The sequence below is a fragment of the Tursiops truncatus genome, chromosome 10 (genome assembly GCF_011762595.2).
Source record: "Tursiops truncatus isolate mTurTru1 chromosome 10, mTurTru1.mat.Y, whole genome shotgun sequence".
Lineage (NCBI taxonomy): Eukaryota > Metazoa > Chordata > Mammalia > Artiodactyla > Delphinidae > Tursiops > Tursiops truncatus.
The window spans coordinates 60706027-60730233 of NC_047043.1; the positions used below are offsets into that span (position 1 = coordinate 60706027).

The following is a 24207-nucleotide window of genomic DNA, read 5'->3' on the forward strand; positions in this document are numbered from 1 at the left end:
TCTATGGTGTCTACGCTGCTTGAGTAGTAAAAGGGTGGTTGAAAGGTGGACACTGTCCCCTCTGTGGCCCTAATGTCCACATCTATGAAATAAGGGGGTTGGAGCAGGGCCTGGGTGTCTAATACATCAAGTGTGGTTTTTCCATTAGCACTGAGGCCTGTGGAGCATAACACCTGGCTGATGCTGATGTGTAACTTGCACCTCCCAAGGCTGTGCAAAGAGGCCTGTTTTGGCTGAGATTGTCGCTGACTCCACGCAGGATTCGTTATATAAAAATCAGACTGAACTGGTCAGGTTTAATTCCACCAGAATCGCTTCACCCAGGCTCTGGTGAAGCATTGGGACGACTGGAGCCACCTGCCCTTGACTCATTCTTGAGCTTGTCCCTTAGCATGGGCTCTCTTGATTCATCTTTGTCATCAGTGAAACTTCCAGGGGCCTGTTAGAAACCCCCTGGTTGGCCTCTGACTTGGAAGGTCTCTGAATTATAATGCCACCACCCTTCCCCCTACCCCATATTTCCATTTCATGCTTCTGTTACACTGGTTACACAGTAGCCTGTGATAGAGTGATCGAACGGTACTTCAAATATTTCCCATATGAGCAGGAACTAAAATAAGACCCAAATGGGAGATACAGGTTCTTTGCTGGTGTAGATATTCCCTCCACGAGGCTCTCAAAAGCGGGGATCTGGGATGTGCGTTGCCCACGCACGTGCACTGCTGCCTGACTTTGCAGATTGGTTATCGGCACGTGGTGGATGCTACTCTTCAGGAGGAGGCCTGCTCCTTGGCCAGCTTGCTGGTGTCCGTGACCAGCAAGGGAGTTGTGACATGCATGAGGAAAGTGGGAAAGGGCAGCCTGGACCCAGAGAGCGTCTTCGAGATGATGGAGGTGAGACTGGTTCTGAAGCAGGTGCTTGGACCTGGCTGGGAGTATTGGCTGCCTCCTGCCCCCTTGGTCACGCTGTGGGAATTCTTCCCATTGACCCCCTTCACCCCAGGCTTGGGGCTTGGAGAGCAGCTGGTATGAGCCAGATGTCGCTGAGCTAGCTGAGGGTGGTGGTGGTGAGGGCTCTGGACCAGGAAATGGCGACCTGCTCATAAGAGTCTCTTATCCTTTCCCTCTCTCATCCTCAGTTCCATATTTCTGAATGAGAATATTGGACTGATAATGTGAAGAGTCACTTGTAACTCCAAAATTCCAAGTTTCTGTGATTTGATAAGGGAATTGAAATCCTGGCTGACTGCTTCCCATCCCTTGAAGGGAGTGAGCGGAGGTGGCGCCAGGGGGCTGAAGGATGGCCATCTCCCCATTCTTCGTGGGTCTGGAAGTGTTTAAGTGGAGATGAATAGGAAAGGTGGGAAATCCTCTTGACTGGAGGATTGCTCCCCTCAGGTCTCCTCAGGCCTGGCAGCACCACTAGGGTGCTTTCCAGCTGCTCTGTACTGATTGGTCGACAGGTCTGTCCCCCACATTGGCCTGGAAGCCCCTCTGCGGCAGGGACCAGGTCATGCTGACCTGTGTCTTTCCAGACCTTCCTTCCCTCGTGTCCACCTTGACTTTCCAGAAGTCTTTGAGGACTTTGAGACTGACAGACTGACTGACTGACTGAATTGCCAGGAACAGAGTTAGCCAGCCCCAGTTTTTTGCTTTAGTTAACCACTGCCTCACAACACATGCCCAGAGGTCATCTATACTCTTCTTTCATTTCTAGAAATAGTGACTTCTCACTATTGTGCACTTAATGTCTGTTGTTATTTTTGTCATCTTACTTGAAAGCATAAAATTAGCCTTGTGTATAGTGTTGAGGGCCCAAGCATAAGCTCTGAAGACAGACTGCCCGGGTTGCAAATGTGGGTTCTGGGCCACAGTTCCCTCATCTGCAAATGGGGATAACAACAGTAGTAGTGCCTGCTGCTGCAGGTGTTGTGAGGGGTGGGCAGGCTGAGTGGAGAGGAAGCACGTGTCAGAGCGTCTGACGTGTCGTCAGTTTGCAGTTAAGTGTCAGCTCCTACTCTGTGCCCCATTAAGCACCCTGAGTTCAGGTGTCTCCAACTGTGCATGGCAACAAGGGTTCTTCTTAAACAAAAGCTCTTAAAAAGCTTTATAATAAGTTCTGCCAGAGGCCTCTAGATGAGTGGCTCTCAAATATTGTTTTCGAAGGAATTCCCCCCTCATCCCCCCACCAGGAGAGTTTGATGAGAATTGCAGTTATCTAAACAACAACAGAAACAATAAATAATAGTTAACGTTTATTGTGTGCTTACTACATGTCAGACTCTGTTTTTAGTGCTTTAAATAATATCGTGTCATTTACTCCTCAACAACCCCGTGAGGAAACTGTTGTTACCCTTATTTTTATAGACGAGGAATTAAGGCACGTAGAGAATAAGGAACTTGCCTACAGGCTTCACAGCTTGTAAATGCGGGAGCTAGGATTCAAACCTGGACTGTGTGCCTCCAGCCAAGAGCTATTTTAACCTCATAAACCAGGTCAGCCATGGATGGGTGGGAGAACCAGAGTGCTGTCCAGTGAGCTGGGCTTCATCTTCCCCTGGGGCTCGGGAATGAGGTCTGCAGACCCTGCTCAGAGGGACCATGGCCCTGAGGCCCTGTCTCACCATTTGCCTCACATGGGGAGGCAGCATTCTGGAGATGCTGCTCGTGGTAAAGCTTAGAAACCCAGGTTGTTGTGCGGCTGCCACCCCCAACCCCTGCAGTCTCTTTCCTGCAAGTCCAGGTTCAGACTTCTCAAGTCCTGGTGTCCTGTCTGTCTCATCTCCTCTTCTCCTCTCCCTGCCTTCATTCACGTGAATAATCAGTTCCTCTACTAAATCAACTTGGACATTTTTTCTTTTTTCTAACGTCATGATAAAAATCTTCCCAAAGTCACTTTGGACCTTAACCCTGACTTTTCATTTCACAGAACTGATCACTCCCCAGCCTGTAGACTGAGATCTTCTCTTCATATGAGTTTTCCGTAATTCTTAAGAGTCTCATCCCTTGTTATAGTCAGGGGTCAGGGGAGAAGGCACACAGCCCTAGGGAGAATCCACCTATGACTAGGAGGATTGGGGTGGGGGTCAAGGCCTGGGTGCCTTTCTCCCTGACATTGTTGGGAATGGAACCGGTGGCACAGGTGAAACTAAAACTGCTATGGGAACGTGGAAGGCTTGATGAAGAGACTTGCAATTGGTTCACTGTATTCTTAACCTGATTCATGGGATGGAAAAACAGTTGCCTAAAGAAAGATTTTTGTTGTATAGTTGGGTTTTTTTGCCGGGGCCCCCTTCTTTCTGCTGTGTAGGAAATCTGTGGGTTGTCTGACCTCCTGACCTGTCTTGATTCCAACATTTCACGCCTTTAGCTTCTCTGCATGTCAGTAACATCAAAGACTATCCGGGTATTGACTTTGGTCCTATCTGAGCAGGTCTCCTTTGGTGGCAGGTGAATTAGAAACTGCTTGTTAACATGGGTCCTCAGCACCATCTGTTCCTTCATCAGACAGATTTTTGGATTCACTTGGCCTCCCCATGCCTTCTCACTGCAGCACAGTGGCTGTAACCAAGACCTGATTGGGTTGACAGTTTTGCTGCTTCTATTAGCAGCAGCTAAGGACTGAGGCAGCCTTTGCTGCTTGCTGCTTTGGGGTTTGCCTTCTTCTTCCTTTTTTTTTTTTTCCTTTTTCAAAATGGAGGTTTTTCCAGAATGCAACTACTATGTAGTCGGGGTTTGGGGTTTGTTTTTATACTGACTTGTTAATTAAATAAAAGTCCTGTAAGGCAGATGGAACGTGTGCAGCTTTACAATGGCTAGCTGGCGGGGAGCTTCTCTTGGTCAGAGTGTGTGTGCCTCACAAGCGGGCCTGTGCCCTCTTCCATCCCTTCTGTGCCCTGCAGACCAGCAAGCGCGTGGGCAAGGTGCTGCACACCTCCCTGCAGAGCGTTCTACACAAGGAGGAAAGCCTGGGGCCCAAGAGACAGAAAGTTGGATTCCTGGGATGATTTGCACATCAACCCCCAACTGCCACGTGTTTGTTTTCTACTTTTCCTTTTAAGCTGAAGTCTGTGTACATTTTTCTTAACTATTATGAATTTAAGGCAACATTTGTACATGTAAAATTAAAGTCTGATTTATGGTCTGGCTTGATATGGCTAGAGTTCCTCAGCTGTAAGCCAAGATGCCATTCGGTGACCCCTCAGAGAGTCTGACCCTTGTCTAGTGAAGGACAGCTAAGTCCAGAGGTCTGCTCCAATGCAAGGGCTCTGGTCACAGGCCTCCCCAGGGAGACTTACCACCTGCCACAGGAGATCAGAATAACAACATCAAGACCTAGCAGTAAAATGGTTCAAAGGAAATGTTTATGATATGTATATTGTCAATCTTTCTCCCCTGTAGAGCCTACAAAATAAGAATCACACACAAAAAATGTAAATTCGGGCTTCCCTCGTGGCGCAGTGGTTGAGAGTCCACCTGCTGATGCAGGGGACACAGGTTCGTGCCCCGGTCTGGGAAGATCCCACATGCCACGGAGCGGCTGGGCCCGTGAGCCGTGGCCGCTGAGCCTGCGCGTCCGGAGCCTGTGCTCCGCAGTGGGAGAGGCCACAACAATGAGAGGCCCACGTACTGCAAAAAAAAGAAAAATGTAAATTTGCCTCGTGTATTTGGGGGCTTCTTGGTGGGGGAGATGGAGGAGGCGCTCTGCTCCAGGTACAGACCCAGGGCTTCTGCCTGGCTGGTGAGCCTTCCCGAGTTTTGGGGGAAGCCCAGTTCTTGCTTCTTGCCCTCCAAGAGATTCCCAACCTAGCTCCCCTAGAGTCCGGGGCTTAACATGTACTTTGGTCCTTAGCCAACCTTTCTTATCACTCTTGTTTAGAACTTACTTTGTGTTTTATAGCCACTCGCTGGTGTTTTGTAAGATTTCCATGTTTTATCAGCATTAAGAGGGCTGCTTCAGAGATGTTGTCATTTGATTACTCAGCTCAGCTTCCTACTCTGGGGACAGAAGGAGAGGCCATTCTCAATGGCGCCAGGAGGCTCTTTCTATAAGCCTGTGTTCTACTCACAGCGCAGTGTGTTGGAATTAAGTCTATTCATGGGTTGAGCAGTCTCTATTTTTTCTCCAGGGGAACTGAAACTCCCCAATCAATCCTTAAAGAGAGCCCTGGGGAAGGAGCTGATTCATGAAAGAGCGCATTTCAGCCGTGGCATTTACTCTCTGCATTTCAGTTAGACAAATAGGGTAAGGAGTTAGGAAGTTATTGCCTAATGGAAAGAACATAATGCGAGCTGAAGCCCTTAAGGACTGACTCCAGAGGTCCTGGCGTGGGCACCTCCTCCCGGCATGGCCAGGTATGTCCTGTGGAGAGAAGCAGCTGCCTGGACTTGGACCTGGAGCTGCTGCCCTGTTGAGAAAATAGCCTGGGTTCTCTTTTTTCTTTATTTTTTTCCCAGTGATTGTCCTTACAGGCGCCATGACAGTGCTCCCAGGGAGGCAGCAGTCAGCCTGTTTCTCTTCCCCTGCCCCTGGTTGACTGACCGTGCTGGAACATTAACAGTGGGACTGCACAGATGCAACCAGAATGTGAATAAAGTTTAGAAACCTTCAGTTTTGATGATTAAAGACATCAGATAGTTGAGACAGACAGGTGAGGCCTTCCCAGGCCAGTTGTACAACAGCTACCCAACTGGGCCTGCTGGCTAAGCAGTTATGGTGCAAATGAAGGGAAGAAGTAGATGTTAGCGTCTGTGTCTACCACCCCATCCATACCTTCCCTTGAAGGCCACCCCACCTGGAAGAAGGGTACATCACAAATGAAACAAAATACCAAATGAGCAAGGTCTCTCCAGGAGAGGCTGTATTAGAACTGTCTGATGGTTGCAGCTCTCAGAATAAGTGAAAACTGAAGGCAGAGACTGGCAAAGACTTGGAAAAATATTGTCCTGGGGAAATCCACTGCTTCATCCAGCAGAACCAGAGCTGTTTTTAGTGGCCATTAAATAAATGCCAGGGAGAAAAACTAAAGTCAGCCAAAAGGCAATCAACAGCTTGTGGGTGGGGAGGGTAAGGGTGGGCATAGAAGGAATGAAATGTTATAGAATATTCAAATTGGTTTTATTGTTTCTGTGATTCCTTGGTCTCTCAAACTGTGTAAATTCAAGCCTGCAAAACACATGAATTTAAAATACTGACAGCAGTTTGCATTTTGCTCAATAAAGGCTGTGGTCTCATATAACTGCCAGTCGAGCGTAAACCTGTGTTATTCAAAACTTTGGAAATAATCTGGCAGTGGGTATTAAAAGTCTTAAAAATTTCATGCCCACTGACCTAAAACTCCACTTCTGGAAATGTAACCAAAGGAGAGTAAAAACATGAAGTTTTAAGTTTTTAAGTTTTAAGTTTTTAAAGAAGTTCATGCCAGTATCACTGCTTGTGCAAGAATGGCAGAGCTGCAAAGCAGCCTGAAGGTGCATCCTTGGCAGGTTCCTTTGCCAGAGACAGGGCTTTCTTCAGGAAGAAAGGGACTCTGACCTGGGATAAAGACAGGATCTTGGTCCCTCATTCTCCCCGGAACACTTTAGGCAGGCAGAAGAAGCCCCCACCCCTAGCTAAAGGAGAGCAGCCGTTTCCCAAAAGAAACACTGTACCAGTTCCCATGCAAGGACCATACTGAGGCAGATGTCTCACAAGGTGATACTTGTCAACCTCTGCCCCACCTTCCCTCATTGGCTCCAGACCCATAACTAGGGTCTGATTACAGCCCATCCTGAGCAGGGAAATGCAGTCCCTGCCATGGGAAGAAAGATATTACTCATCAAAATAATTGCAAGACCTGGCTTGGCAGGTACCAAGGAAATAGAGGGGGGAGTGGATCTGAGGGTGTTGGACCAGGGCCAGGGCTGAAAAGGGGGTTTAATGTCCTAGCAAGGAGGTCTGAAGCTGTCCTAATTCACTGCTGGGATAGCCCCTGAAGTTGGACCTGGCCAGCACCTGAAGTAAATGAGGAGGAGACACCAGAACTGAATAAACTGAAAAAGCAACAATGCTTCTTAGATCTGTAAGAGAAGTGAGGTCACAGGGCAACCACTGCTCCCCAAATCAGAGAGACCAACAGGCAAATCCAGCGAAATTAATATAGCTATATGAAGCTTACTTTAAATATGAGACATATAGATTAAAAGTATCAATAAATGGAGGAAGAAAGATAAACCACGGTAACAATCAAAAGAAAGCTAGGGCAGCTATATTAATTTCAGACAGAGGAGACTTCAGAGCAAGGAGAGTTATCAGGAATAAAGAGGAACATTACATAATGATAAAGGGGTCAGTTATCCAGGAGGACATAAAAATCTGTAATGTGTATATGCCTAACAACAGAGCATTAAAATACATGAGGTAGGACTTCCCCACTGGCGCAGTGGTTAAGAATCCGCCTGCCAGTGCAGGGGACACAGGTTCTATCCCTGGTCCGGGAAGATCCCACATGCTGCAGAGCAGCTAAGCCCACGCACCACAACTACTGAGCCTGCGCTCTAGACCTTGCGAGCCACAACTGTTGAGCCTGTGGAGCCACAAGTACTGAGCCCGCGTGCTGCAACTACTAGGCACAGGTGCACCTAGAGCTCGTGCTCTGCAACAAGAAGCCACTGCAATGAGAAGCCCTCACACCATAATGAAGAGTAGCCCCCGCTCGCCACAACTAGGAAAGCCCACGCAGAGCAACAAAGACCCAACACAGACAAGAAAAAAAGATGTTCAAAAAATAAAAATACATGAGGTAAAAACTGATAGAACAGCAAGAAGAAATACATGAATCCACTATCATAACTGGAGACGTCAACACCCCTCTATCAGAAATGGACAGATGGAGCAGGCAGGAAATTGGTAAGGACATATTTGGACTCAGCAACACCATCAATCAACTGGACATATTGGACATCTATAGACTGCTGCGTCCATCAACAGCTGGATACACACATGGAACATTCACCAAGATAGACCACATTCTGAACCATAAAATGCACCTTAACAAATTTAATAAAACAAATCACAATGATCTGATCTCAGAACACAACAGAATTAAACTAGAAATCAATTACAGAAACATAGCCAGAAAATCCCAAAACACTTGGAGATTAAACAACAAACTTCTAAATAACACCTGGGTCAAAGTAGAAATCTCAAGTGAAATTACGAATTTTGAACTAAATGAAAACGAAAACACAACTTATCAAAATTTGTGGGTTGTAGCAAAAGCAGTGCTTAGAAGGAAATTTATAGCCTTGAATACATATATTAGAAAAGAAGAAAGATCTAAAACCAATCATCTAAGCTTCCACCTTAGGAAACTAGAAGAGCAAATTAAATCCAAAGTAAGCAGAGGAAAAGAAATAATAAAAATTAGAGCAATATAGATATCAGTGAAATTGAAATCTGAAAATCAATAGAGAAAATCAATGAAACCAAAAGCTTGTTCTCTGAAAAATTCCAGAGAAGGGAGAGAGCTTTAGAAGGGAGCAGTCTGTCACCAGTCATTTCATTCCCTGGGGGCATCTGCAGATTCTGGACATGGGCTCTATGAGGAGTTCCACGGGGGGAAAAAGAGAAACCAGCAAAACTTAACTAGTGAGGTTGTGCAGGGCTAGTGTGATAATTTGGAAACTTCAGGATCCCTAAATGCACAACTGGGTTTGTATTTGTCGAATTTTAAGCCCATTTGTGGAGGGGTCGAGGGACAGGTGTCAAAAAGGCAGATAGAAATCTATAGTATCCTACAAAACTAATCAGATTTTCTATTTCTTCCTGTGTGACCTATTATAGCTGAAGACATCAGGTAAGTGCAAAACGGCCACACGCCCAGTTTACTCTTCCCAAACTTACAAGTCAGGTCATTTACTGTCTCAACCCTGGAGTCGAAGGAGTAAAGTGGTGGACAGAGGCCATGGATCTCTGAGGGCGGTGCACCTTCTGTCACAAGTCCTCCTTTCCCACACCTTTGCAGGTGGCCCAGCTGCCTCACACACAGGGTCTCCACACGCTCCTTACAAGAATCCCATTGTGTAGGCAGAGATTATTGCCCTATTTTATGAAAGAGGGATCTGGGTCTTGAATAACTTGCCCCAGAAAACACAAGTGCCAGGTGTCTGAGCTCCACTTAGAATCCAGGACTCCCAGTTCTCTTTCCACTAGGATACTGCTGACCTTTAGGGACAAAACAACAAGGAATGTGGCCCCATGGTGCCAAGAACTTGGCTCGGTGGGGTATTGCCTCCCCCAGTACTGTGTGCCCCAGGGCCTGGCACACAAGGACAGAGGCAATACTTGTTGAATGAATGACAACAAGGTTGTCAAAAAGGGTTCAGAAAGGAGCAAATGACTTTCCTAATGACGGTCATTGAGACCATGGTAATAGGCCATTTGTCTTTGGTTCTGACTAAGGGCCAAGACTGCCCTTGCAATATATTCTTGGAGATGTGCACCCTGGATGTTCTTACCTTTGAAGAGAGTGTGGAAATTCTCTGCTCCATAGGCGAGGCCTCATTTCTGTTGATTTAGGGCCAGTGGAGCTAAAAGGAAACATCTGTGCAGGGAGAGGGTAGGGGTGGGGGATGGTTCCACGTTGGGCCAGAAGTTTTCATGTTGTTTGGGCTGACATGGGTGGGGTGGCCAGAGCTTGTTTTATATACTCAGACTTCCAACAGCTTTGGAGGGAAAAAAAAAAAAAACAAAACAACGCTTAAAACCTGAAATGTGCCTTTTAGAGCTCTCTTCAGATTTTTCTGCCTCTGGCTTTATTGTCAAGATGATTCTTTGTGCAGGGAAACTGATGTGAAAAGACTGGGCCCTGAGGGTGGTGTGTTAGCTCATAGACTTTTCCTTGAGGGTGGGTCATTCGTGAACATTAACCCAGCATCGTTCTCCTGGCTGAAACCACCCCCACTTGCTGCTGCCCTACCGGCTGGTAGAGGCCTCTGGGACGGTGCCACCAGAAGATCTTTTACGCTGGGACGATGAAATCCATAGACCTCACCGGGGCTGCTGGTGAGTCCACTGGAGGTGGCTGCAGTGCTGGTTCTCACCTAGCCAGGGAGAGCTGGGGGTGGACAAGAGGACCCGGGGGTTCAATGGCCATAAGCTTATTAACACTGGCAGCAAGTGAGGCATGGTGGCTACAAAGAGGTGGGTTCTGAACAGCGTGTCCATTTGGACCACGGGAGGCACAGCCCCCTGCCCATGGCAGACTGCTTGAGAAAACACACCACAGCGAGGACAGTGACAAGCAGAATTCTATCCAAAGGTGATTTGGGGAAGATAAGTCCAGGAACCATATCTCAGAGGAAAAGTTGGGAGGAAGCGGGGAAGGAACACGGAGAGGAGGCAGTCAAAGAGGGACAGGAAGGCCAGTTGCAAACATTTGCTGGCCTCTTAAATGACTGCTCCAGAGGCCGGCACCAGGGACCACAGGGTGATGTTTCGGAGGCCTGCCTGCCTCACCACAGGGGGACTTTATAACAAGCTGAGTGTCTAATGATGGAACCAGCTACTTTGCAGAGTAATGAGCTGCTCGTCCCAGGAAGGATTTAAGCAAGCACATGGAGACATCGGACAGGCTCAATGGAAAAGGACAGCCCATATCGAGTGGTGGTTAAACCAGGTGGCCTCTTCCCATCTGCTTTTTATCTCAAAGGTTGAGGGACGGTGGGCCACTTGCCTTTGTTGAGGCCCACCTCAGTCCCACTGGCACAGGGGGCCCCTCACATTGCACTCCCAGGGCCTCACACAGGCCTGGGCACATTGTGAAGTGAATGAGGGACCGATGGGGCAAGAACAGTTCCAGGCGGGTCCTGACACAGCCTGGCTCTGTGTGGCTCCTGTGGGATGACACCTAGAGCAGGGGGTTCCGGGTTTCTGAACGGCCACAGCAGAGCTTCTCTGGGACCTCCTCTCCAGCATAGCCAGGGCACGGCCTCAACAATCAGGCCTGTCCTGGCCTCACACTTGGAAACAAACTCCTCCCATTTCCCTGCTGCCAAAAAGCTGAGGTGAGAAAATCAAGAAAGCAATGGAGGGCTTCCCTGGTGGCGCAGTGGTTGGGAGTCCGCCTGCCGATGCAAGGGGACGCGGGTTCATGCCCCGGTCTGGGAGGATTCCACGTGCCGCGGAGCAGCTGGGCCCGTGAGCCATGGCTGCTGGGGCTGCACATCCGGAGCCTGTGCTTCACAATGGGAGAGGCCACAACAGTGAGAGGCCCGCGTACCACAAAAAAAAAAAAAAGAAAGCAATGGAGTTTCAAAAAGAGAAAAAGAATTTTAATTTTCTCTTGCTATGTGCTACCCACCCAAAGTTCCAGGAAGCAAGGCTCCCTGCCTGTTAGGTTGCATAATCCTCAGCCCTAAACCATCCCACTGAGGGGCCAGCTGTGAATATAAAACCCTCTCCCACTCTTGAGAATGTGAGGGATAGCCCCTGACAGAAAGGGCCAACAGAGTGCCTGCTGCCTGCCCCAGGCTCCTGCCCTTGGGGACCACAGCAGGGAGGTCAGCCAGGCTGGGCTGCAGGCACATCCCTCCCCAAATCAGATGGGGCAAGGCGGGGTCCCTGGAAGAAAAGCCTGAATTACATAGCACTGCATTTTCTTTTGGAACAATCTAAAGCTCACAGAAAATCTGCAACTACAGTACAAAGAATATTTTTCCCCTGAGCCATTTTCAAGTGAGTTGTCGGCCTGATGCCCGAAGGTTGTGCTTTAGTGCATGTTTCCTATTGACAAGGCCACTCTCCTCCATAGTCACAACACATCATCCAAACTGGACAGTAACATCCAAGGGGTACATCCCTGCCACGTGCTCCTCAGACCCATCAAGTTTCTCCAGTTGTCCCAAGGGCGTCCATGAGAGCGGAAGGGTTTGGTCCAAACGCGTTGCTCTGTGCCTGCAATCTCCTTCAGTCTGAAACAGTTCCTCAGACACGTCCTGGACGGTTCTGAAAGTTGCTGGGCAGTTGTTTTGTAGAAAGCCCCTCAGTTGGGCTAGTGTGGCGTTTCCTCGGCAGGAGTCTCACGGAGGTGATGCCGCATTCTCCTCACCGCAGCCCATCAGGCGCTCAGGTGCTGCAGGCTCTCCATTTGGCCCATTACTGACGATGCTTACTTTGCTCACTTCATTCAAGTGACATCTTCCAGGCTTCTCCACTGCAAGGTGACTCTTTCCTCTTTGTAATTAATAAGTATTTTGTGGGCAAGTAATCTGAGATGATGAAAATACCCCGTTGCTCATCAGACTTCCCGTGTATTCGCTTATTTATTTATATCTGTGTATGCTCATGATTTCCTGTTTTGCTGTTACTGTCACTATTTTGATGTTCAAACTGTCCCTGATTTTGGCCCCAAGAAGCTCCTTCAAGCTGGCTCTGTGTCCTGGCACGTTCTCATCCTTCTTTAAACAATTCCTTGCTTTCTGGCAAAACAACTTGTTCTGGGCTCATTTTCTACTTTTCCTGCCCCAGCCCTGAAATCAGCCATTTCTCCAAGGTGCTCTGGTTCCTTTTAGTGGAAAGCTGTATTTATTATAGAAGGTGGCACTTGGATGCCAGGAGTGCTCGAGGCTTTGGAGGCAATTCTGCTCCACCCAGACAGCTGGCAGACTGATGTGCACATTTGCACTGACATTTATAGATTCCTCTTTAGGTGTCAAAGTCCACAACTGCACACCGATAGCTCCAATTTTAATCCTACACCATAGGATTCATTCTAGTTTTCTCTCTGTATTTGCACCTCCCTTTTCTGACAGTGAGAAACCTGGCTCCCATGGTCTTTAATAAATGTACTTATTCGATGGGTGCCCCTGTATGTAACCACTCTCTCACCTCTGCCACCACCCGCTCTCCCATGCGGACTACCTCTTCTCCTCACCTGGACTCCAACACTCCATGTAGGGCCTCTGTTCCCCTGGGGGTACCCCCCTCCACCCTGCTGTACCCTGACACCCCACACCACACTGCTCCTCATGGGGGCATTCTTTTCTCCCTGCTCCATCTCTGACACCACTCTGGGGCACCACAGCTGCCCTTCTCCCACCGTGGTCACCTCTGCTTCAGACAGGATAGTTGAGAAACAGAAAGTGAAAAAAGGAGAGGACTCCCTTGTATTTTTAACCAAAGATACATCAAGTGCATAGAGACAGACCACAAAAGAATCACAGCAAACATTCTAGACAATCCAGCAGTCAGCCCCAGTGCACTCTGTAAGGAGACATCATTGTGGGACCATTCTGGAGTCACCCCACTTGGGGTCAAATACTGGTGCTGCCCCTTACAGCTGGGTAGCTTGGGTTCCCTTAAACTCACTGAGCCTCAGTTTCCTCAACTGTAAAATGGGGAAATGACAGCACTTCCCTCATATTGCTGGTGTGAGGCCTCAACGAGGCCAGGGAAAAGTATGACCCAGCGCCTGCCCAAGGTAACTGCTCAGCAGATGTGAGCTATGACAACTAGCGTGTATTTCTCAGAATCCTAGAAAATAATGACTCTGTTTTAGAAGGCGGGGCCCGGATGCTGGGTGGGTGTTCCCTGGGCAGCGAGGCTCCGTGGCCCCAAGGGCTTCCTCCTTTTGCAAGCTTTTTTTTGGCACTCTCTCAGCCAACTCTGGGAGGGTTTCCTGGACAGAGGTCGTCGTGGCAGTTGCCTTAAGACGTGCAGCCCAGGCCACAGCCACTAGTGCTCTCTGACCCAGGTCCACTGCAGGCGGCAGCAGCAGCCCCAGCCGGTGGGTGCAGCAGCATGGAGCTTTGGGGGCCCTACTTGCTCCTCTGCCTCTTCTCCCTCCTGACCCAGGTCACTGCCGAGACACCTACCTCCAAGGTCAAGAAGGCTGCAAATGTTAAGAAAGGTAAGGAGGGGGGTGGAGCCCCTCCCCATCCTCCAGGGAGCTGGTCGCCCTCTCCTTTGCTGGTCCTCACTCTCCTTCCCCTCCTTCACTTTCCTTCTCCATGAGTCCAGGGAACTTCAATGAAGTACCCCTTGGGACCTGGGAGAGTCCTCCAGCAGCAGGGGCAATTGTCAAAACTGTAAGAGTCACTGGCTCTTAGAATCAGAAAGAAGCTTCCAGATCACCTAAACTGACACCCACTCCCCCACCACCCCAATATTTTACAGAAATCAAACCTTTGGCTCAGAAGTCTGGAGATGTCCGACTCTCATCAGGAGTGTTGGCAGGCTTTGCCTTGGCATCTCCAAACCTCGGGTTTCTCAACTGTAAAATAGGGATTGTGGCATTTGCTCACAACGCTGGTTGTGAGGATTTAATGATAGAAAACATGTGAAGTGTCTGGAACGTAGGATATACTTGATGCACGGCGGGGGCGGGGAAAGAACAAGTTAATTCTTAGTTCTATAGTGTATCACAGCCTCGAGGAAATAAAAATGTTCAAACCCAAACTCGGATAGTGGAGGCAGCTTTGCTCTCCCTCTGTTGCCTCTGGGTTTGGGGTGTCCTTGGGTCGCCTTGGCCTCAGCAAGGCCTGCCCTTGGAGCCCTGCCTGCAGTGAGGTCACCGCGGGCTGTTTTGAGACAACATTAGTGAAATGCCATGGCAATGATCGGGGCTGTCACCCCCCACAGGGCTCCAAGGGGAGGAGAGAGAGTTCCAGGGGATGAGAGTGCTTATTAAGCAGAGAAACAGGTGGCTGGGGCCAAGAGCACAGAAAAGGTGAGGCAGAGGGGCATGGGCCGCCCTCAGGCCCCTCTCTGAGCCTCTTCCGTAAATGGACAGCTGCCCACTGGTCACGGACAATGTACATAAGGGCACATTAGGACAATGGAGACCCACAGGCCTGCAACACAGAATGGGCGGATCTGGGTGCTGATAGGAAATAATCCCCAAGGTTCAGTTCATAAAGTAAACAAAAAATTCAATACTTTGAATGGATACTATGCTGACATTGGTTTTGAAAAAGGGACTTATATAAAAAAATATATTTACTTGTATATGCATAGAATTTTCTGGAAGGATCCACAAGAGTTAGTAACAGTGATTACCTCTGGGAAGAAAAACTAGGGAGCTAAGGGCAGACTTGATTCGGAAGGAGACTTTGACGTTCTGAACTGTTTGGGTTTTTTAAAGTTATATGGCTATATTACCTTTTACAAAACGTTCATTAAAAAAAAAGAAGACTCACAGCATGCATGGTGTGTCCACGAACGTTAGCTGAAATTGCCACCAAGGATGTTCTTTGTAAAGGATACACAGTTCCAAAGGCAAATAACAGAATTTTTGAATGTGGAAAATAGTTGTTAATTTCTCAAGTTTACCAAAGATTTAGTATGTATTTATTTAATCATGTAAATCATGTATTTGATCATATGGACAAGAAGGTCAAACCAGACAATGCCCTGGTCCTCTTCAGCTGTCACACTTGAACCCTAGCTCCATGTGGTCCCCACGGAGGTGGCCCATGGAGGTCCAGGAGGAGGCCCGCATAACAGCTGACAGAGCAAGAGTGGAGTGTCCTGTCCAGCCCTGCCTCTTGCTGAAACCCACTGCAGCTTGGTTTTCTTTCCTTCGACCTGCTGCCAACCTACACCACACATGCTTACAGAGCTCTTTCTCCAGGTAGGGGCCAGTATACATGCTGAACACTCTAGCAGACAATTAGCATCCCTGCTCTTAAGATGTGAATCAATTTGCGAACCACGGTGGTTCTCCCTCAGGCATCATCAGCATCATCTGGGAAATACATTAAAATCCAGGCACCTGGGACCCACCCCCAGAAATGCTGGATCATGGGCCTGGAATGCTCCCCAGCATCTGCCTTTCCCACCAGTCTCCAGTGATTCCTGGGAGCAGCCAGGACTGGGAATCAAAGGAACAACCTAGTCAGGGGCCAGTGCACAAAGTGGGGGAGGGTGTCCGGAGGAGGGACAGTCGTGCCCAAGGAGACCCCTCAGTGCCCGCTGAGTGGTGGAGAACAAGCTGGCAGGATGGACGAGGGGAGGAGAGGACAGAATGTGCTATGCCCCCATGCTGGCCCCCAGGGTGGGATGAGAAGGGGGAGAGCCCAGGCTGCTTCTGGGAGCTCATCTGCCCCTGGTGTGGGGTGTGGCCTGAGCCAGCTGTATGGGGGTCAGCCAGATGTGAGGCAGGGAGGGCTTAGGCGGCTGGAGCTCCAGAGGCCATGTGGCCACACCTGGCAGAGGAGCTCAGGTGGGGAGGATGGCCTCACAGGGGGTCACAGACTCTTAGAACAGGGACCTGAGGGCATCCATTTCAATAACATGCATTAGGAATCTGAGGCTCAGAGGTAGTGAGGGGCAGCACAAGGGCTCCGACTCCTAGCCCAGAGCTGTAGAAACACCCAACTCCTACGCCTTCCTCAGTGGAGTTCTGTTAGCACCTTGGTCCTTGGCCAGTCCCTGGAGGGCCCCTCGTACACTCGGGCACCTTGGTGCAAATCACAAAAGGCTCTCCGCTCTGAGCTGACAAATTATAGAAGAGCATCCCTTTCTCTGGTGTGGTCAAGCAGCACAGCCAGGGCAAGGCTTAGAGGCTGGACATGGGCCCCCACCTGTCCCCTCAGCTGAGTGCCCTTGTGTAGTACCCAACTTTCACAACTTTATGCGGTGCCCTGTGCTGGTACATCATGGGACTGAGTACAGAGCTGCTGTGAACCACTGAGGCAGAGGCCCACTGTGAGGCACACATAACCCAGTCAGGCTAGTTTGCCAGCCCCAAACACTCCCTGTTTTGCCTTGCTCATCTGGGTGTTAATTTCCTCATACTTGGTAAGTCACATCATGAATTTCTATATATGCCAGTATGTTTCTTGCTCACGTTTCCTGTGATTCCCCTGCAAAGGAATCTGGGGTGGACAAAGGTCTGACTTCACCCCTCATACCGTGGACTTTATGCAAGCAAAGCCAAATGGACCGTGGAAGCGCTTCCCCACCCTCTACCCAAGCTGAGCTCAGCCTTTCCTGAAGCTCCTGGGATTTCAGAAAGACTGGGGTCCACCCACTTAGCTCTCAACTTACACATGCAGAGGAAGACATTTCACATCTGCCTCTCATGAATAACTGGCTCCGAACGGGCCTTTGTGCTCAGGAAGGCTCACATTAGGAAACGTGCTGCCATCACGGACGTGGGGAGAACAAGCTTGCAGCCGTGCGGACTTGGGTTTGGGCTGCTGGCTCTGCCAGTTCAGGCGAGTTGCTTCAGTCTGGCCTCAGTTTCCCGTCTGTGGATTGGTGGTGGTATAGAAGAGACACATTACCCACGTCACAGGGCTGACAATGAGCCCAGCGCTGGTCACATGCTTCATTTCTCTTAGTCTTTATTCTTCTCCAGAGTCCTTGGAGGTGGGGCTATTATCATCCCGTTTTATAGATGAGGACAGTGGATTCAGGGAGGCTGTGGAACTTGCCCAGGTCACCCGCATGCATGCAACCTCAGAGCCTGTACACACGTTCACCTGTGCTGCTCCACACAGCCCCAGGCCGAGTGCCTGCCCTGCTTGGTCCGTGCCTTGTTCGTCCAGCCTGGGGAAGTGAATCTGGGAGGTCTCAAGGGCCCCTGGCCCTCCTTCCTGTGCTCTGTTCTCCTCTAGAGCTGGGAGGGTGGTTGGGTGTCACCGAAGGAGCTGTCTGCACCCTCCACTCCGCTCCTGCAAATCCCAACCCCATCTGATCCCAGCAACTCTCCTGAACAATGCGGTACACGTCTCACTTTAGCAAGAGCAAGAGAACGATGGTCCCCCGGTAGAAGGAAAATCATGAGCGATCACTTAGACTACCACCGGCAGGGACAGGGAGAGAGAGAGTATGCCAAGACATCAAGGTCGAGGGGAGTCGTTTCCCTCGTCCCCTTGTGGCTGACAGTGGTCCACCCCTCCCAGTCCCTGCCCTGCCCCACTCCCTACTGCCTTTCTCACGTGTTCGTGATTGTCCCCACTTCCTTCTGACTTCATCCTAGATGCCGTGAGCCCGAAGATGCTTGAGGAGCTCAAGACCCAGCTGGACAGCCTGGCCCAGGAGGTGGCCCTGTTGAAAGAGCAGCAGGCCCTGCAGACGGGTGAGAGCACGTGGCGGCCTCTCTGGGCAGGGGTACATCAGACAGAGGGCCTCAGGCCAGCAGCCAGCAACCCACCTGTAGCCTCGAGCCAGTACCAGGGCCCTGGCTGGCCCCTGTAGTCCAGGGCACTGGATTCACAGAGCCCCCTCCTCAGCCTGCTTCTCTCAGGAAGATCCCCTGACATGTGGAAGCAGCAATGTACCGAAAGGACAACAAGCTCTCCCACAAGAATCCATTACCGCCCACTGGAAGTGCGAGCCCTGCAGCGCTCGTGGAGCAGAGGCAACCCTAATGAACCCCAGGAGACCCTCCGCTCAGCCAGCCCCCACAGCCCTACAGGGCGTGAGCTTCATTCCCTGTGTCAGCTGCTTTGCTGAGGCTGCCACTCTTAATCATCATCATTATGCTGAGGCAGGATTTATCACCCCTATTTTAAAGAGGGGAACTGAGGCATAGAGAGGTTCTGGTTTTGCCACGCCCACCTGGCTAGTTACTGCAGTTCAGGATGGGAATGGAAGCAGCCTGCCTGGTGCATGCTGGGTGTGAGGAAAGGTGGGCTTTGGTCTTCCTGGCCCTGCACGAACCAGCTAAACCAGGATGGACAAAATACACGGCTGCGGAGCCCGGGGACACAGCTCATAGCCACCTGCCCTAGCACTGCCTGGCCAGCCTGCCTGGGCAACCTGTTCTCTTTCTCTCCACCAAGTTCCTTTCACATTGTCTCTATTTTCCACACATCTCAAACTCACCTACTTCTTCGTGACCTTGCCCTGGAGAGCACAGAATACAGACTAACGATAATACTTAACACATGGGGGAATGTTTAAAATGAGCACAGTGTTGTTCAGGGCCTCAGTTTCCTCATCTGTAAAGTCGAAGGGCGGGGGGTGGACTTGCAGGGCAAGCTCTAAGGTCTCATGTCTAAGCTTTGTGCTTGTGCCAAGACCATGCAACCCAGATGCCACTTGCCTCCTGAGGTGGGTGATGTGGTGGGGACCTCCCCGTGCAAAGTCCATGGCATATGGAGAACTAAACACCCCCTCCATGTCTGCTGATTCCCAGGAGGTTCATGGGCTCCTGGCCTCCTTGGGGACCTTCTCCCTCTCATCACCCGCTCCTTTACTACCACTACCTGCAAATCACCTTGTCAATAACCCCACACAAAGCACTCCTGACCTAACTGAAGAGTTGAGAGAATCAAGGGTTAGGGGAGCAACCCTCCCGTCCCGCCATCTGCCCCTTCCCTCCCCCAATCAGCAAACACACATGAGGTCCTCCCCCCAGCGAGCCTCTGCCAGGCACAAGGAGGCAGAGGTGACCCAGCCAGGGTCCCGCTCTGGGAGCCTCAATATATTCATGAAATCAATGTATTCACTGGAACCCGCACGTGTGGGAAGATAAAGAAGGATTCCAAGCAGAGGGCATGGTAGGAGCAAAGCTATGGAAGGCCAGCAAGAATCAACGGGATCGGGCTTCCCTCGTGGCGCAGTGGTTGGGAGTCCGCCTGCCGATGCAGGGGACACGGGATCGTGCCCCGGTCCGGGAAGATCCCACATGCCGCGGAGCGGCTGGGCCCGTGAGCCATGGCCGCTGAGCCTGTGCTCTGCAACGAGAGAGGCCACAACAGTGAGAGGCACGCGTACCGTAAAAAAAAAAAAAGAATCAACGGGATCATGAATAGGCCAGAGTGACAAAATGTCAGTAACGATGGTAAGGCACTGAGAACTGATACTTATTGAGGACTAACTATGTTGGAGGGAGTGTTGCAGGTAGGGTTCCCAAGAAGCGGCCCCGAGGTGGAGTTTAGCCTGCAGGAGGTTTATTAGGGAGCACACCCAGGATGAGCACCTGGGGAAGGGAAGAGACAGAAGGACGCAGGAGTGGGAAGAGTGCCCTGCGCGTCTCAACGAAAGCCTCAGCCAACTGCAGAGGGAGCCCTGACGACCGGAGGGCCCTTCAGAGCTGTCCTGAGTTGGGGCAAGAGGGCTCATGGGCCAGTCACTGGGTACAGGGTGCTCTGGGAAGGGGGCACACCATGGGGGAGGGGGCTGTCTTCCACTGATGCAATCCCCAAAGGGGCTGAGAGTTAAGAGTTGTCTCCCAGCAGCGCTCCCAGCAGCTGGGGTAGTCAATCCTTCAACCCAAGGGGGTCTTGGTGGCGTGTCAGAGTCCCCAGCAGGAAGGAAAGGCAGTGTGGCGCCAGGCTGGGAAGGGCAATGAAACCTGCCTAGGATGAGCTGCAGGATAGCACGCGGTAGGGCTGGCTGCCTTGGGATGGCATCTGTGAGTAAAGACACCTCTGTGATGCTGCAGGCCCGGAGTTCAGAGCTCCAGGAGTGTCAGGTGCTCACGGGGACATGGAGATGTGTGTTAAGTGAAAGCAACTGAGTGAGAGGGTGAGTGAGTGAGGGGATGGGGGTGGGGTGGAGTGCAGACCTGCCCCTAACACTTTTGGGGTCAGCAGCAAGAGGACAAATGGAGGCATGTACCCCAACTGCCTAAACATTTAAGTTACAAACCCAGCTGAAGAACAAACTGCTGGGACTTCCCTGGTGGTCCAGTGGTTAAGACTCCACGCTTCCAATGCAGGGGGCCTGGGTTCGATCCCTGGTCAGGGAACTAGATCCCGCATGCCGCACGAAGATCCCGTGTGCCACAACTAAGACCCGGTGCAGCCAAATAAATAAATAAATATTAAAAAAAAAAAAAAAACCAAACTGCTAAGTAAAAACATTCTATGCTCCTAAGCTGACCAAATATATACCTTCATCACAACCTTTGAGACCAGATTCAAATTTAGAATCTTGGACTCGAGTTCCATGCCTGAGAGAGCTAGCCCCTGGCCCACCACCTGGGCCATCTCTTCTGTCCCAGGGGCTTGCCCGTCTCAGCTCCGTCCTCCCAGTCGCCGCCCCAGAAGAGGCCCCTGGCAGACTCTGGGAGCTTGCTTGGGCCCCTGGGTCAGGGCTTTGGGGTCCTGGGTACCTGGAGTGTGGTCTAGGTTCTGGGTAGGGATGTCCCCTGGCCCTGCAGTTTCTTGATCTTAGGGAGGGTGGGGCTGGAGGAAGATCAGAGCAGGTGGCTCCGCCTGGGCTCTCCAGGAAGCCCACTCTGAGATGGAGCTCATTTATTAGGGAGAGCCCGGGGTCCCAACTGTGAAGGGAGGGAGGTGTTGGAAGTAGATTGGGCAGAGGGGGAGCTGAGTAGCAGCACAGGCCCAAGGCCAGCCTCTGCCACGCTGTGGAGCCTCCAAGCTAAAAGGCCCCTTCAGAATTATCCTGCTTGGGGTAGAGATCACCCTACCTATTCCCCTGGGCACTGGATGGGGCACCCAGGAGAGGGGTGTGACCTTGAGGGAGGGGCCGTGTGCAGCTGAGGGGGCTGACCTCACTCCCAGCAGCAGGGGCTCCACCACCTCTTAAATGGGGATCTGAGATGTGCATCAGTGCCCACCACAGCACGGCCCTCTGGCCTGGGTCTGGAGCCTGTCCAGGGAGGACAGGATGTACAGGGATGGGATGGAGGATGGTGTGACTACCCCTGGCGGTTGGCTCTTGGCTCCGGAACCGGAGGCCTTGGGTGACGTCCATTTCCTCCCCTCCCCCCTAGTCTGCCTGAAGGGTATCAAGGTGCACATGAAGTGCTTTCTGGCCTTCGTCCAGGCGAAGACCTTCCACGAGGCGAGCGAGGACTGCATATCGCGAGGGGGCACCCTGGGCACCCCGCATACGGGCTCCGAGAATGACGCCCTGTACGAGTACCTGAGCCAGAGTGTGGGCAGCGAGGCCGAGGTCTGGCTGGGCTTCAACGACATGGCGGCCGAAGGCACCTGGGTGGACATGACTGGCGGCCATATCACCTACAAGAACTGGGAGACAGAGATCACCGCACAGCCCGACGGCGGCAAGGTCGAGAACTGCGCTGCCCTGGCCGGTGCGGCCAACGGCAAGTGGTTCGACAAGCGCTGCCGGGACAACTTGCCCTACGTCTGCCAGTTCGCCATCGTCTAGCGGGCCGAGAGGGGCGGGGTCGGGGGCAGAGTCCGGGGGTGGGGCCAGGGGAGGGTGGGATCGTGAGCCCCGGAAGAGGGGCCGTGGGACCTTCCCGCCCCGCATCCCTGCCCCCGCGCGCTGGGGGCCTCCTCTTGCAAATAAATTGGGTGCAGCTTGGCAGAGAGTGGCTGCGGTCTGTGCCGGGTCCGAGGGGTGGGGAGTCCAGGAGCCTGGCCGGGAGCCCAGGGAGAGGTCGCTTAGAAGGAGGCGAGTAGGGAGGTGGTGAAGGATGGCGAGCTGGGTGCAGAGGAGGGGGAGGAGGAAAAGAAGGGGGGGTGAACGAGGGAACCCCTGACTGCTGCTGCCTTTTTTAAATTAAATAACTTTATATTTCATTGGATTTCCCACTTACAGAAAAGTTGCAAGAATTCCCGTATACCCTTCATCCAGATTCCACAAATATTAATGTTTTCCCATATTTGCTTATCCTTCTATTTTTTCCTGAACCGTTTGACAGTGAAATGCAGACGTGATGCCCCTTTATCCCTAAATATTTCAGTGTGTTTCCTAAAAGCAAGGACATTTTCTCACGGAAGCAGAGCACTGTTATCAAGGTCGGGAAATAAACACTGTTACTATGTTGTTATCTAAGTTACAGGCCTTATTCAGATTTCCAGTCTTCTTACTGCAGACTCCACTTCCTCGTGTTGGAATCCAGCATCCCCTCCACAACTCCAGAGGAGGAGGGACACTCCCACCTGACACCCTCCTGTTAGGGATTCATTTCTGCGGTGCACTGACATGCTGAGTTCTGTCGGGGTGAGAGCACAGGCTGCCCGCGGGGGATATTTGCATCCGCCTTCTTGCCCAACAAGGGGGCTGGTTCAGGAGCCAAATATGACAGTGGCCAACATTGCCTGACTGGTGTGTCCCCCTCCTTCCCGCTCCTCACAGAAAGTTCCACCCTAGCAATACCAGCTACTACTTATTGAGCCCACAGACTCGCAGGCACTCCACCCAGGACAGGCGTGTTATTATCCCAGTTTTGTAGAGAAGGAAGTTGAGGCTAAGGGAAGTTAAGTGACTTCCATTGGTCACACAGCTAGTAAGCAGCAGAGCCAGGATTACAAGGGCCTTGGCCTTTCCACCATCCACCACCGTGATACTTGTCTCACGTTACTGGACCTTCCCTGAGATAAAACATCAGAGAAGTGGCCTAGTGACCCCCAGAGGCTATTGGCCAGCTCCTGGTGTGACCTGGCCCATCCAACCATGTAGGCCCAGCTCTAGTGACACCCTTAGGGGAGGTCTTCCCTACCACATCAGCCATGGCATCATCCACTGTGTGGACTTTGCCACATCTTTTCTCCCTGGTTGTCTTCTAGTGTGTCTTGCCTTCAGTAATAAATTGATGATAGTTTGATTTGATCAAGGGGAGTGGGCTGGGCTGGAGTAGGTAGCTTACAATGAACTGTGTGCGTACTTTGTGCCAGACAGCCTGCTTGGCATTGTCACAGAAAGCATCTCGTGTAATTCCACAGTTATAGGAAGAGGTAATGATGGATGAGATCCATTATAGGTGCAGAAACTGAGGCTCAGAACAGTAACGTGATTTTTTTCAAGACGGCCTAGTAAGTGAGAAGGCAAATGCGATGCAAATCTCGGTCTGGCAGCTCTGAATCCTGGGCTCTTTTTACCCCACTCAGCTATCTAGCAGGATGTAGGTGGCCACGGATTTTGTGAAGTTCCCTGCATCGGGTGGATGCCCGCAAGAGGGCACCAGGCCTCTGCATGTGAGCATGGGTCCTGGTGGAGAGGTGCCACCGTGGCATTGCCTGCTTCCAGCAGCAGGTGGAAGTATGAGCAAGAGAATCGTTACCCATCTTTAATCAGCCGGGAATGCTCTTACACTTGAGACACTGAGACTTGTGGACTTCCAGCTGGGGTACACCTGTCCTGGGATCCTGTCTTTAAGCTTTGATGTGTTTTTTTATCACAGATTTTTTGCATTAATTTTTTCTTTTTTTTTTTTTGCGGTACGCGCGCCTCTCACTGTTGTGGCCTCTCCCGTTGCGAAGCGCAGGCTCCAGCCGGACGCGCAGGCTCAGTGGCCATGGCTCACGGGTCCAGCGGCTGCACGGCATGTGGGA

At 51.1% G+C, this 24207-nt stretch overlaps 2 protein-coding genes across 2 annotated transcripts in view; both read left to right on the plus strand.

The window, feature by feature from the left end:
• Positions 1-4152, plus strand: part of EXOSC7 (exosome component 7) — a 29375-nt gene extending 25223 nt beyond the window's left edge. The window contains exons 7-8 of the mRNA XM_004315956.4: positions 739-894; positions 3903-4152. Of these exons, the coding sequence (XP_004316004.1) occupies positions 739-894; positions 3903-4007 (261 nt within the window). The 3' untranslated portion in view covers positions 4008-4152. The remainder of the gene's footprint in view (positions 1-738; positions 895-3902) is intronic.
• A 9499-nt stretch (positions 4153-13651) lies between these two features.
• On the plus strand, positions 13652-22709 carry CLEC3B (C-type lectin domain family 3 member B). The gene is made up of 3 exons (XM_033864707.2): positions 13652-13889; positions 17967-18065; positions 21675-22709. Exons 1-3 carry the CDS (start codon positions 13781-13783, stop codon positions 22073-22075), a joined length of 609 nt encoding a protein of 202 aa, XP_033720598.1. The 5' UTR covers positions 13652-13780; the 3' UTR covers positions 22076-22709.
• The last annotated feature ends 1498 nt before the right edge of the window (positions 22710-24207 follow it).

What these genes read in the sequence shown, in the direction of transcription:
- CLEC3B (XM_033864707.2), top strand. Translation starts at nt 13,781, where the DNA reads ATGGAGCTTTGGGGGCCCTACTTGCTCCTCTGCCTCTTCTCCCTCCTG. An exon ending in GGCTGCAAATGTTAAGAAAG is followed by an intron (nt 13,890 to 17,966) that starts GTAAGGAGGGGG and finishes ACTTCATCCTAG; the next exon opens with ATGCCGTGAGCCCGAAGATG. An exon ending in GCAGCAGGCCCTGCAGACGG is followed by an intron (nt 18,066 to 21,674) that starts GTGAGAGCACGT and finishes CCTCCCCCCTAG; the next exon opens with TCTGCCTGAAGGGTATCAAG.